This window comes from Sinocyclocheilus grahami, unplaced genomic scaffold, assembly GCF_001515645.1.
Source record: "Sinocyclocheilus grahami isolate Dianchi unplaced genomic scaffold, SAMN03320097.WGS_v1.1 scaffold802.1, whole genome shotgun sequence".
Classification (NCBI taxonomy): Eukaryota; Metazoa; Chordata; class Actinopteri; order Cypriniformes; family Cyprinidae; genus Sinocyclocheilus; species Sinocyclocheilus grahami.
Genome location: NW_015505981.1, coordinates 141,404 through 155,113, shown reverse-complemented (window position 1 = coordinate 155,113; position 13,710 = coordinate 141,404). Strand labels below are relative to the sequence as shown.

The following is a 13,710-nucleotide window of genomic DNA, read 5'->3' as shown; positions in this document are numbered from 1 at the left end:
TATATATATATATATATATATATATATAATAAAAAAAGAAAAGAAAATACTAACATTTACTCTCTCTCTCTCTCACACACACACACACACACACACACACACACACATATATGTACAGCTTCCACAAAAATATTAAGCAGCAAAACCTTAATAATAATAAATGTTTCTTGAGCAGCAAATCAGCATATTAGAATGATTTATGAAGGATCATGTGACACTGAAGACTGGAGTAATGAAGCTGAAATTTCTTTGCATCACAAGAATATATATAAAAAAGAAAACAGTTATTATGAACTGTATTAATATTTCACAATATTACTGTTTTTACTGTATTTTTGAAGAAATAAATGCAGCCTTGGTGAGTATAAGAGACTTTGTTTTTCAAAAACATGAACAAAAATATGAATGAAATATATAAAAATCTACTATTTTCGAGTGTGTCCTTTACCGATATGAGTATTTTCCCAGACTCTCTCAATGGGCTTCAGTAGGGAGCAGTGTGTCACTCTGCAAACGATCTCACCTCCCCTTGCCATCTCATCCAGCTTTTTAAGTAATGCTTTTGCTCTAAATGTCCTGGGCAGAGTTTGCAAAGGGCCCCAAAGCTCAGCTCCCTCTTTGACTTCCCTTTCTCTGTCCTCTCCCTCCTCAGTCCAATTCCCTTTTAGATGCAGCCATTTGACAGAGATTTCAAGAGGGTAGAAACCAGTTATGTCGCAGGCGAGGGTCAAAGGTCCCTCCTCAGCAGACGCAAGAGCAGAGGAGATGATCTCTGAAACGGTGGGCTTTTTCATGAACCCTAAGAAAGAATAAAGTCAGTTATTTGATCAAAAATGTGTTGTTAATGTATTTCCAGCCTATATTTGGCTGCCTATATTCGCTATGATACTGCTTATTGCATACTGTGCTGTATTTTACACTGTATACTACCTTAATTTTTTAATCAGTACATGAAAGACACATTTTACAAAGGGTTACAATCAAGCAGTTGAGATTTGCTACAGTATGTAGTATATATGGCCCTACGCAAGTGTACTGTATGTATGTGGATGAGACTGGACATACTCATATATCCAACAATATATAAAGAGCTGGATTTTAATATAGTTACATTTTGCGACGAAAGTTTATATCACTATATATTGCTATATAGTTATAAGTGTACTGTATGTATGCGGATAAAGTTGGATATAATACAGTATATACAGTATATCCAACTTCATATACAGAGCTGTGCAATAATAGTTTACATTAAACTGATAAACTGTTACCTACACTGGACATGGAATGCAAAGCTGAGAGCAATGCATTGCGGGATACTATATTCCAGGTTGTATAAATGCACATTTCAGTCAATGTATTAGGTCATCCAGCTATTCAAGAAAATTCTCATACTGTGCAAAGTATATACTGTTGGGATAGTTTGTGTATTATGGTCGTTTGCACCTCTCAACACAAAAGTCAGTTCCAAGAACTCAGTTATTTCACTCCAGCTCTCACCTCTAGTTTCGCGTGTGATGGGCTGTTTTAGGGCCGTGTGGTGAACGGCGACCCACACTCTGGTTTCTCCTCTCTCTAGCTCTGCTGTGGGCAGTCTGCACTGGCTCATGGCCGAAAAGAAGCCTTCAGCATCAGGTCGAGGGGCTGCCAGCGCCTGCGGGAAGGACACGGGGCTCAGCTCCCCACCCTCACAGAACCAGCGGAAGGTGATGATGTCCGGATGAAAGTGAGAAGCCTGGGCTGTCAATGTCACAACACCTGACAAGAGAAAACATTTTATAATGATGCATTTATATAATTTGCAATATTCTAATGTGTGCATTGTTTGTGATACCTCCTTCCTCATTTGCCTCTGAGAACTGGATCTCTGAAACCTCAGGTGGTGCTAAACAAAAAATAATAATGTAAACATGATGAAATGAAAATAGATTGAAACATGCATCTTGCTTTATATGCTAAAGGAGAAGGAAAATCTAGAAACAGGAACCAGCAGGTGCAACCAGGGTAACCAAACCTCACCTCAACATGTCTGGGTCATGTTTCACTCTAAAATCTAGATGCTAGAAAAATAAATTAAAGGGGTCATATGATGCTGCTAAAAAGAACATTATTTTGTGTATTTGGTGTAATGAAATGTGTGTATGCAGTTTAAAGTTAAAAAAACACATTATTTTCCACATACTGTACACTATTGTTTCTCCTCTATGCCCCACCTTTTTGAAACCCGTCGATTTTTACAAAGCTCATCGTTCTGAAAAGTGAGGTGTGCTCTGATTGGCCAGCTATCCAATGCGTTGTGATTGGCCGAATACCTCAAGCGTGAGACGGAAATGTTACGCCCCTCACATACTGTTGATGCCGTGTCTGGCCGAAGCAACGAGACAACATTAAAACCCATTACGAGGCAAACGAGGCATTTGTTGCGTCCAGTGGGGACATAATTACTGATTATAATGTCTCATACTGTCTTTTTACGCGTTGCGTTGCGTTGCATTGCATCGCGCCGCGTAAACATAAAACTCTGTCTGCATTTGTGATCGGAGAAATGACAAACAACAAGTGCTACTCTACACTGCCCAAAACTCGCATTTGAATCATCAGTGGCAACGAAAAACACAGCGGCCTAGCGTGAGGGGAAGCCCCGGATAGTGCGCGCTGAGGCCGGGATAGAGTGAGCTGAGGCGGGCTGGACTCCGCTTTGTCCACGGTGAAAGTTGATGTATTTCCTCAGCGACCAGCACAGATCAGCTCTAGGCATGACGAAGCGGATATCTTCCTCTTTTGGAAGACCAAACAAAGTAGTTTCGCTTTCACAACGAAACACACAGCGTCTTCAGGACATGGCGGCGGCGGCAGCAACAATACTACAGCGAGAATAAAAGTTACGCCTTCTTTCTTTGCGTGAACATTTGGGCGGCTTTACAGATCTTCTTAATGCACCAAGAGCTTGTAACTCTCCAAAGAGAAAGGAAAAATTGAAATCGCATCATATGACCCCTTTAATGAAAATAAAGGTTATTTTAGGATCATTACGTTTTACTTTCTCATAACAGTAATGTAATACACACACACACACACACACACACACACACACACACACACACACACACACACACACATATATATTTTGCTTAATGAAAGTTGAGGTCATTTTAGGACATTGTTTATTTTTTTATTAAATCCAATTCTTAGCTGTATTGTAAAAATAAAACATGTTTTGCTTAATGAAAATGAAGGTTACTGTAGGACCATTAAGTTGTTAATACAATTCACTGTAATGTTTTATTAAAAAGGTTTTACTAAATGTATTATATTTTTGTATAAATATTTATACATTTGTATGTATACAAATTATGTTTTATAATAATTTATGTTTTATAATATTTTTGCTATACTGCCTTTAATTTTTGATTATGTATATACAAAATATTGTTTTACACTGTGTACTGAAAAAAAGAAAAACCTTCTCAAAGGTATGTGTTTCTAGAAATATGATTCATGCAAAAATTATAACTGTGATAAAAAGGCTTAATTTATTATAATATATATTTAAATATCTAAAAAATATACCCCCCCCCCCCCCCCCCATTTTTTGTTTTGGAGTGATATGATGCCCGGACATATTTTCAAGAGATTCTCCCATTAGCTTCACATAAAAACAAGCTGCAGATAATACATGAGAGACCTCAACATAGCCTCTGACCTAGAATAGTAAACTTGTCGGACACTCTCTCAGCCACAATCTTGTCTTTCCCCTTATACGAGATGTGGCATTTGAAGATTGCACCCTTGTGAATGGACAGGTTGGGTATAAATGTGACGGAGGAGAAGAGTTGTTTCAATGAGCTGGAGGATGAGCGAGGTGACATCTGAGTATGTAGCTTGTAATATCCTGAGGCAGTAGAGGGCAGCAGAGAACTTTTCTCTGACATCACAGATACACGAGAGGTGCCAGGAGTGTAGGCTGCGGAGCAAAAAGGACCATATTTTTTCTCTGTGAGAGAGAGAAGGTGAGAAAGAGAGAGCGGGTGAAACATACACAGACAGCCACTTTATGATAATAAAGGTCCATATTTTGCATATCCCATGTGTAAAACCATCACTTTCATATCCACTAAATCTCTAACTTTAATATAAACTGTATTTGTCGCTTTGACTTCATGCAAACAGTGCAAAAATGTCAATTTCAAACATCAGTAAAGTAGGGGTTGCATAACTAGATAATTAGTTCTTTCACTATACTAGGTCCGAATCACATGTTGCACTTGCTTCAGTTGCACAAATTTTATTTGCCCACATTAAAAATAGTTATGTGTCATTAAACAGTAATGGCCAAAAGGTTCGCCTACTAGTTGACTAGTAGAGGTGAAGGTAAATGTGAAGTGGTCTTAGTCGGCTAATACCTTTGTATGAAGTGTCTGTGATGGGAACATCATTCAGAAACCATGTCGTTTGTACCCTCTCTGCCAACCTGCCTTCCACACTGATGGTGACTCTGCCTTTCTTACCCACAACCACCCTGGGTGGCAGAACAATCGCTGAGACATTCAGAGACTTCAGCTTCTCTGAGAAAATAAGAAGATGTTAAATTGTTAGCATTTCTATTCTATTTAGCTCAACTACATTCTGCCATCATCATTATGACATATTTATACATAGCATCTGAAAATTGTACATTTGTAAACTACATAAACTCTACACTTGTAGAAAACATATCTGTACATTAAAACAATTATATAAGTTTTTTCTTCTATATTTCTACTTCTGTATTATATTGCATTATTTAATTTTCTGTTTTTCTTATATTAGTGTTATATTTAATCTCTACTGTGTAATTCCTATGTATGTCTGCACTATCATGTATGTTGCAATATGCCTGTACTTTCTTTTGCACTGGTAGCTCCTGTCACCAAGACAAATTCCTTGTGTGAGTAAACAACACACACTTGGCAATAAAGCTCTTTCTGACTTACTCATAATCATTAGCAATTATCCTGGGCTGTGACATTCAAGGCATAGTTCACCCAAAAATGAAAATTCCCAAACCTGTATGAGTTTCTTTCTTCTGTTATACATAAAAAGATATTTTGAAGAATGTGGGTAACCAAACTGTTGCTGGTAGCCATTGACTTCCATTGTATGGAAAAATAAATACTATGAGAATCAATGGGGACCAGAAACTTGTTTGGTTTCCGACATTTTTTTTTGTGTTCCGCTGAAGAAAGAAATTCATTCACATTTAAAAACAACTAGAGGGTGAGTAAATTATAAAAAAGAAATGCATTTTTGGATGACTATCCCTTTAAAGGGCAGATGGAGAAAATATAAATACAGAGTTCTGGCATGAAACTCTAGATGGCGCAGTCCAATAGGTCTAACGCAATCTTGCCTAATGACATCATTATCACATGGCACAGCTGATTGGTTCTCTCCTGTATCGGTAGCCAATGAGCTCGCTGCTCAACATTCAAATATATGACTAGCGCTTGCCGTAGCAGTTGCAGCTTGCTTCAAAAACCCTCCACCTTCCCCAGCTCCACCTGTATAGATCTGGTACGAGGTGATTCATGTATGCTATATGGGGGTTATTTCATGTGTTATATTTGCAGCAGCAATATTTCTTACATGCTCACAGAAGCATGTTGTGGATATATTGGCAGTAGCAATTCTCGGTACTTGCTCTGCCGCAGCAGCAGCGTAGCAGATCTATTCCGCTAAGACCAAATACATTAACATTGTCATGTACATTACCATGCCAATCCCTCAGAGAGTTGTCATGACAGAAGTCCATTTCATACTTGTTAAAGGCTTGCAAATTTTAAATTTATATGTTGCTTTCTAAAATGTTATTTCATCATGTTCTTTTGAATACCCGCCAATGAAGAAAGATGCTTTCTGTCCCAGAATCATGCAGTTACAGCATCTACCAACAGGGGCAATCACCAGCAGGACCATGCTTACAAAGACAATTTTGATTCCTTACTTCTATATAGAGTGAAAAGTCACATGTACAGCTCAAGTGATTTGTTTTGGAACAGCAAAATATGGATGCATTTACATCACATACTTTCAGTGATGAATGGTCTAGTCGAACGACTCTCATTGAGATGAATGGGGATGTTAACGGAAAGCCTTCTGCTGATATCTTATTAAGTCATTAGTGTTTTACTAGACTTACCATCTCTTCTCTTCCAAGAGAATCCAAAGCAGAGCAAAAAAACCAGCGTGAGTGAAATTATCATCATTGCTACCGAAGCCTTGGCTGACTTATTCAGACCTGGGTTTTGCACTGAAAGAGATTAAAGCAGTAAAAATAATAAGAACAACTTCTTCACATCCACCCATTTACTTGTTTCTACTATTTATTACACTTTACCTTTAAAACAATAAATGACAACACTAGTTAGAGGAGACCGGTGTGTCCAATCCACCAAGCCATTTCCAGCAGAGTTTAGCTCCAGCCCTAACTAAACACACCTGAACTGAGTGTACCTTTGAAATCCTCTTTGGGCTCTTTGAAGTGGTCAGTTTTGACCACTTTGCTTTAGAACAGGGGTGTCAAACTCAGATCCTGGAGGGCCACAGCCCTCAGCCCTAATTAAACCCACCTGATCCAGAGTTTGACACCCCTGCTTTAGAACAACCCTTTATTATGGCTCGTTGACTGATCTCACTCTAAAGTGCCCTTCGGAGGCAGATTTATCCCATTTGGAATGCAGCAAAGGTCTTCCAGATCACTAGAAACTTACAGGCAGGTGTGTTTTAACTAAAATTTGCAGAAAAGTGGCCCTCCAGGAGTAGGATTGGACACCCGTAAAGTAGACTCTTTCTTTGAGTACACAACTGAGTGTGTTCTTGGTGATTGGATCATGAAGCATTATAAACCTGTTAACCTTGACATCATTATATCTGAATGAAGAATACTGTACATAAGATGTGAAGTTAAATGTCCCATACCACGTGGGTCAACAGTGGATAGGGCAAAAGTTCCATAGGCAGGTTCTTGCACATTGGGTTGTCGGGCCACACACTGCACCTCTCCTCCTCTGCTCCTCTCCTCCACACTCAGGGTGTGATACTGATGTCTCCTATACATTCCTTCCTCATTTTGGATGGACAAAGGAAGGTTGGGAAGAACCTTTCCATTCTGGATCCATAAAATGGATACGTTGTCAGGGTAGAATCCACTGATGTCACAGGAGAGGGTAAGTGGAGAGGAGTGGGAAGTAGAGGGAACCACAGAGAGAGTGACATTTGGGAGAACTAGAAAAGAGAGAGCAAGATACACTAATATATACTGGATTTAAAAAAATCAGTAATCAACCTTAATCACAGAATACTAGTAATCTATTAAAATGACTTGACATGAGTATATTGATTTCCCAGATGATTAAATTACCATGAACGAGTAATAAAATTTTGCCCAAACATGTCAACCTTGAAAGGTCTGTAAGATTTTGGCAAACAACCATTGCCTAGTCCAGTGCGTCCCAAACCTGTCCGTAAGGCTGCCCACCACTGCAAATTTTGCATGTCTCACACCCAATTTAGCCCTGCGTCTCAATGTTCATACTATCCATCCTAAATAGTATGTGAGATTAGAATAAGTGTGTCCCAAAGCATAGTATGTTGAAATGAGTATGCCAAAAGTCCGCGCATGGTCTACTATTTCAGGTTGATTTTTGAAGTGTGGATCCGTGCACACTCTAATGGCTAATATTGCCCACAATCCATTGCGCTTTGGTGAAGGATTCTGTCCAGTACTACAAACACGAATAAAACGTGTTAAAAAACTACAAACATGGCAGATGTGTGCGACCGGCGGTTAGGTAGAGAGGCTTAGAAAAAGGAATTTGAGTTACTAATATTCAACATGTTATCTGTGTTATATTTCATCTGCAACAGCAATGTAAACTTTTATAAACATCCGTTTGGTCGTTAACTTTTAAATGCATCATTATGCATAAAATATGAGCAGAGTCCTCGGCATGAAAGACCCGTGACTGGCAGATCAATGAGGTACTTCTCTCCAATACGGTAGGAAGTTAAATGAAATGCAATGTGGAGGATGTTAACTGTGACAAGATGATTGACAGGCCAGTTTACAGTGACAGGGTGCATGTATCAATGCGACAGAGCGTCCGTTAAAGACACAGTTGTGTGACGTGAAAGTATGTCCCAAAGCTTGCCTACTCTTCTACTACACACTCAAAAGTGTGTACTTTTTCTTCACCAAAAGAGTACATACTTTAAGGGCGTAGTATAAGTAGGCACATTGAGACGCAGCACATGTCTTGCAGTATCTACTAATGAGCTTCTGAGCTGAATCAGGTGTGTTGACGAAGGAAAGAAGATGAAGGAAACATTCAATATGAGCACTGTTGGGGGCCTTCAGGACAGGTTTGGGAAGTACTGGCCTAGCCCAACATTGCCAAACCCTGTTCCTGGAGGCACCCCGGTACTACACATTTTCGAACTCTTCCTAATCAAAAACACCTGAATCAACTCATCTGCTCATTGGTAAAGACTCCAAGACCTGAAATGAACAGCTCCCAAATGTGTATCCAAAATCCCATATCCAAAGTGTGTTTTTCGGTGCCTCCAGGAACAGGGTTGGGAAACACTGGCTACTACTAAAACTTACTAGAAGCTTCTAAGCAGGCAAGTTGGGACAGGTTGGAGTCAAACTCTGCAGGATGTTGCAGATTAGGAGAAAGAGTGGGCACTTCTGGCTTAGTCTGACTACAGTCTTTGCACATGTATTCCCAAAGTATTCCTGGACATCAGAGAATGAACCAACCGCTTCATGACCACAAGGGCCAGGACAGAGAAATGAACCATCTTGAGACAGCATTGCATACTGTCCCAAATGACAAGGGCAGGGCTCTTCAGCTGCAGCCCTGGAGTGCCAATGGCCTGCAGGCTTTAGTACAAATCTCAATTAAACCCAACTATATGTAATTAACAAGTAATTCTAAACATCTTGATTAACTTGTTTGGGTGTGTTTGGTTAGGGTTAGTGCTAAACTCAGCAGGAGACTTGCACTCCAGGGCTGGATAAAGTGTAGATTGGTTTAGAAAAGAACGAGTGGCGAGCAGTGACTTCTTTAACTGGGTATGTGATCTAATATATCAGAGACGTCAAATAAGACACACCATGGCAGGTGTCGACTTAAAATTAGGACTGTTGCCAGGAATAGACATTCGGTGGCAATGCCTTCCCAAATCCTTAGACACACATAGACACATCACAAATGCAGGATTTCTCAAACATGGGAAAAACAAATGGTTAGTTTTGCTTCATACACAAATTGTAAACAAGATTTGGAAGCAACAGCACATTTTTTCTGCTTGGGCGAGTAATTTGCGGCCAGCTTTCCTTACTTGTGAAATCACCTATGTGCTAGCAAACCTACAAGAATGCACATTAATGACGGTTCATATAGAGCACAGGCACCAAAGCTGTCGTGGATCTGCTTACCCGAATCCCTCCATAATTGGCACAGAAAATTGTTGGTTGGCAAATAAATAATTTATGGACAGTAACACACGCATTCCCAACATTTTATTGTGTAAGCCTTATGTTACACCTCAAATGACAAGGGAATTTATAGTAATGTTAATATTTAGCCAGTTCCCTGAACTCATTCTCTTAAATGGCTTGGGTATGCAGAGCATTCATAGTCTTATGGACTGCACATCCCTGCCATAAACTATCCATAACATATCCTGGTAGTTTTGCCCCAGTTTAGCAAAACTGACAACATCAAGGAGGTATCAGGTAGCTGCAACTGAAGCCTTAAGTGAGGCGAATTCTACTGCATGTGCACAAGTTGCACAATTCTGGAAAATGCTTGGGACATTTCTACCATCTTAAGTATCGCTTCCACCGAGTGGTACGGTACAGTACAGTACGATTCGGGACGGTACACCCTGATCCAGCTTGTGTTTCCACTGCCAACAGTACCCTTAATAGGTGTGGTGTATGCCGGAAAGTAGCGATCTACGTCATTCTTGCATGAAGAAAGCGTGACATTAGCTATGTTTCCATCCAAAGATTCGAATTAAACTTTTGAGCAAAACTGGAATATCGCATAAAACATATGCGAATTAAGCACTGTTTCCATCCAATGAGTCAAAGAGAACAAAATCGCCACTTCCTGGTAAACTGTGGGCACTAAATATCACTAAGAATATAGGAGAAGCCACTGAATATAATAATTTACATATATGATATAAATTACTTGCACCTCAGAGCGAGCAGACGTAACACAATAAAAGCTGTCAATGCTGTCGGAGGTGGATGCTGCTGTTTGGGAACGCAGTCGTGTAAGACAATTATACAGAAATACTTTGACGACAGACTTTGCTCAGGCATTTCAGAATCACCATAACAACATATAGATGCTGTGAACGAGATCGGTCCGCTGCTTGTCAAGTTATCCCGTCTCATTTCCCGACTTTCTTGATGCGTATGGAGGAATTCATTCTGTAAATGTGTTTCGATCGTAGTTAATGCACATTTTTTCTTATCGGATAAAAAGTTTATCCTACTCAAATGTGCGCATACGTTTTTTTATAGTTAATTCATTTTTAGAATTGATAGGCATCTTGACGTTTCCATCCAGCATTTTTTTATGTGATATTCCAAAATGCGCATAAAAATAGGTGGATGGAAACGCAACTATTGTCTGTGTGTGTGTGAAAATATAAAATTCTAAAATAGACTGTTGTATTTTTTGTGCACTACAGGGACAACTATCTGTCAACCAATCAATGTTCTGCAGTGAGTCTAGCTCCACTCTTTAGGTACCAAACTACTGTGCTAGGTACCCCAACGGAAGGGTCCCAAAAAAGTGGTACGGTACGGTTCGCTATTTTGGAAACAATCACAACTTTTGACAATGGAAATGAAAATAATTGCGTAACGTACTGTACTGTACAACTGATAAAGACACTTAGATAATGCGTGCAACTAATGTGAAATAAGCTACAAAAGTCTGTATACATGTTACAACAGAAGTTGCATCCAGTTTCAAAAGAATAACATCTACCAGTCAGATGTGTAAATTCTGAATACCTATGATGTGTGGCGTGAACTCTTCTAGGATGGGTTTCACCAAGGCTGTATGTTGTACCTCACAGCCAAAGCTTGTGTTCTGGTCAGAGATTTGAGGGAAGAACGTCAGCCAGCTGACTGCATCATACAGCCCGTCCTCTGTATGGTTCACTTGGAGCTTTTGGGGTACTTGGATTTTGTTTCCAGCTCTTGTCCAGGTAAACATGATTTGTGGAGGACTAAAGCTCCTTGCCCAACATTCAACCATAGTTTTTCTTTTCAAAACTACTTCAGGTAAGATGATGGAGACCAGTGGAGGAACTGTAAGAGATTTAGAAAGCAACTCTAATGTTAAGTTTGTTTGCCTGTGGGATATGTATTATATTTATATATGTGAATAAGTTGGACATTGGTCCTCTGTTTTTCAACAGCATCCACTATTTCATACCAATGATCTACGTGACGCACTTGAGACTCACCTAATATTGTCAGAGTCACATCTGTGGAGTAATTGGTTTCATTGTAGCTCACCCTGCACTCATACACCCCCTGCTGGTCTGGAGTGGCATTGTAAACAGTCAGTGGGAAGGAGCCAATGAAGAAGGCAGTGGTGTTCAAGAAGAAGCCCGGTTGAGTGTGGTTCCTTGAGGCAAGGACTAAACCGTTGAAGGACCAGGTGATGTTTAAGAGTGAATCATCAACTAGAGGCGGCAATGTAAAGGAGCAGTTGAGGACAGCTGAGGAGCCCGGAGACACAGAGACATCTGCAGAGGTGCCTGAGAATGTCAGAAAAATATGAAAGGACAAGCATTTCAATGTTCACTCTTAAAGCAAAAACAAGCAGAGTTGCTCTAAGCCTGTGCTTGGTTTAGGTCTGCTTTAAAAAATGATGGTGTTAACATGGTGGCTTAAAAATTATGGTTGAATAAACCTCTAGAACAGAATCTTACAGATTTAACATTTACATTTAGGCCTATTTAGACTTTCGTCATTGAAGTTCCCAGTGTTCTCCATTATATTTGCATTTCTGATAAAACATTTTTTTATCTCTATTGACAGAGTACACTACAAATAAATATTTACAGTAAAAAGAAAAATAATTATGGAAAAAAATATTTTGGAAAAAAAAGTACATTTTACTAGTTAATAATAATAACAATAATAACAATAATAAGTCACTGATAATAGTTTATTCAATAACTAATATTGTTCATATAGAATAAAGGAGGGCATTGGAATAATGTATACTTGAGAAACAAACAATCCATCAGTGCGATGGTTGAACGTGGACATTTCTGGATTAAAATATGAAACACATGCAGTAGTTATTGTTCATTGTTCCTCCATATTCATGGTTTGATTATCTTCAATAATATATGGAAGTACAAAGCATTAAAAAAGTGACTGCAAAATAAGATGGTAACATGTCTAGTTCTCTTTAAATGTCTAAATTCAGTTTAACAGTTTTAAAGCAATTATAAACAATTATAAAATATATGGCACATATTCTACCAGCATTTATTCACGAAGTTGACTTAAAGCTTTGTTTTCTCAATATTCAGGAGCAAGTAAACAACAGCTCATGTACATAGTTTGATATTTTGTTTAACAGACGCCACTTTTACTGAGAAAAACATGCATCTCACATTGTTAGATTGTCTTAAAGTGCCATTTATTTACTCTCTGTATAATTTATTATCTTTGTAAGGTATGGACAATTGACAACACATGGTTTGCCAGTATCTGCATTGAATCCTTTGTGTTTCGTTTTGATCTATTACTGATATTCACGTGAAAATAACACAGCTTTCAATTCAAATGTAATATTCCTATACTGAACATCTTAACGAAGATTAAAAGAACTTTAACTTAAAACGATACATTTAGACAGACAAAATATGTTATTGCTGTAATGAGAGGCATGGGCTAGTACTCACCAGGCTTTATTAGGCCCAACAACCATAAATAGAACAGGACTTTAAACTTCATTGCGATTTACTGAAGTGTGAACATACTCCTTATCATTACTCTATTTCCTTTCATTGCTTCTTGCTCTTTGTCATGCATACTGAAAAACACACTTATATAGGGGCAGGGGACAGTAGGCGGGGATCAAGCGAGCAAAGGAAAAGATGCTGAGTGCTCGTGAAAAGGGGGTGTACAAACTTTATATCTACTTTTCAATGCAGTCATTCAGTTTGATCACTAGGAGAGAGAGAGAGAGAGAGAAAGTTAAATGGTGTGAAGAGGGTAAACACAGGGCTACTAAGAGAGGGAGAGAGAGAGATCTTCAAAGACACTTTTAGGACAGTGGTCACTTAAAATTCAATCTGGCCTCCATCCAATGTTCTGGACTACTTTACATTCATGCTGTATAGTGACCCAACTCAAATTGGGGTTCACCAGCAATCTTGGGCCTCAGTAAAAAATAACTGTAAATTAACTGTACTTGAATTTAGGAGGAAACGGAAGAGACACTTTTTTCACCATTCTACTTCAGCTAATCTGTCTCCACCTGTGGTGAAACATTAACTTAATAAGGAGTTTTAGAAGCTTGTGCTATACAATATTTGTAACTCTGACCACACAATAACCAGCTTTATTAGTGGATCAGAGTATTGTTTTCCATGACTGGAATTCACACTCTTCAG

General features: G+C 38.9%; 1 protein-coding gene across 1 annotated transcript in view; it reads right to left on the bottom strand.

The window, feature by feature from the left end:
- The window catches only part of LOC107562010 (uncharacterized), a 15,437-nt gene extending 2,335 nt beyond the window's left edge, over positions 1–13,102 (bottom strand). The window contains exons 1-10 of the mRNA XM_016246569.1: positions 12,997–13,102; positions 11,539–11,835; positions 11,081–11,380; positions 6,958–7,263; positions 6,179–6,289; positions 4,404–4,565; positions 3,704–3,994; positions 1,835–1,885; positions 1,501–1,758; positions 449–799 (exon numbers count right to left, since the gene is read on the bottom strand). Of these exons, the coding sequence (XP_016102055.1) occupies positions 449–799; positions 1,501–1,758; positions 1,835–1,885; positions 3,704–3,994; positions 4,404–4,565; positions 6,179–6,289; positions 6,958–7,263; positions 11,081–11,380; positions 11,539–11,835; positions 12,997–13,048 (2,179 nt within the window). The 5' untranslated portion in view covers positions 13,049–13,102. The remainder of the gene's footprint in view (positions 1–448; positions 800–1,500; positions 1,759–1,834; positions 1,886–3,703; positions 3,995–4,403; positions 4,566–6,178; positions 6,290–6,957; positions 7,264–11,080; positions 11,381–11,538; positions 11,836–12,996) is intronic.
- Between the last annotated feature and the right edge of the window lie 608 nt (positions 13,103–13,710).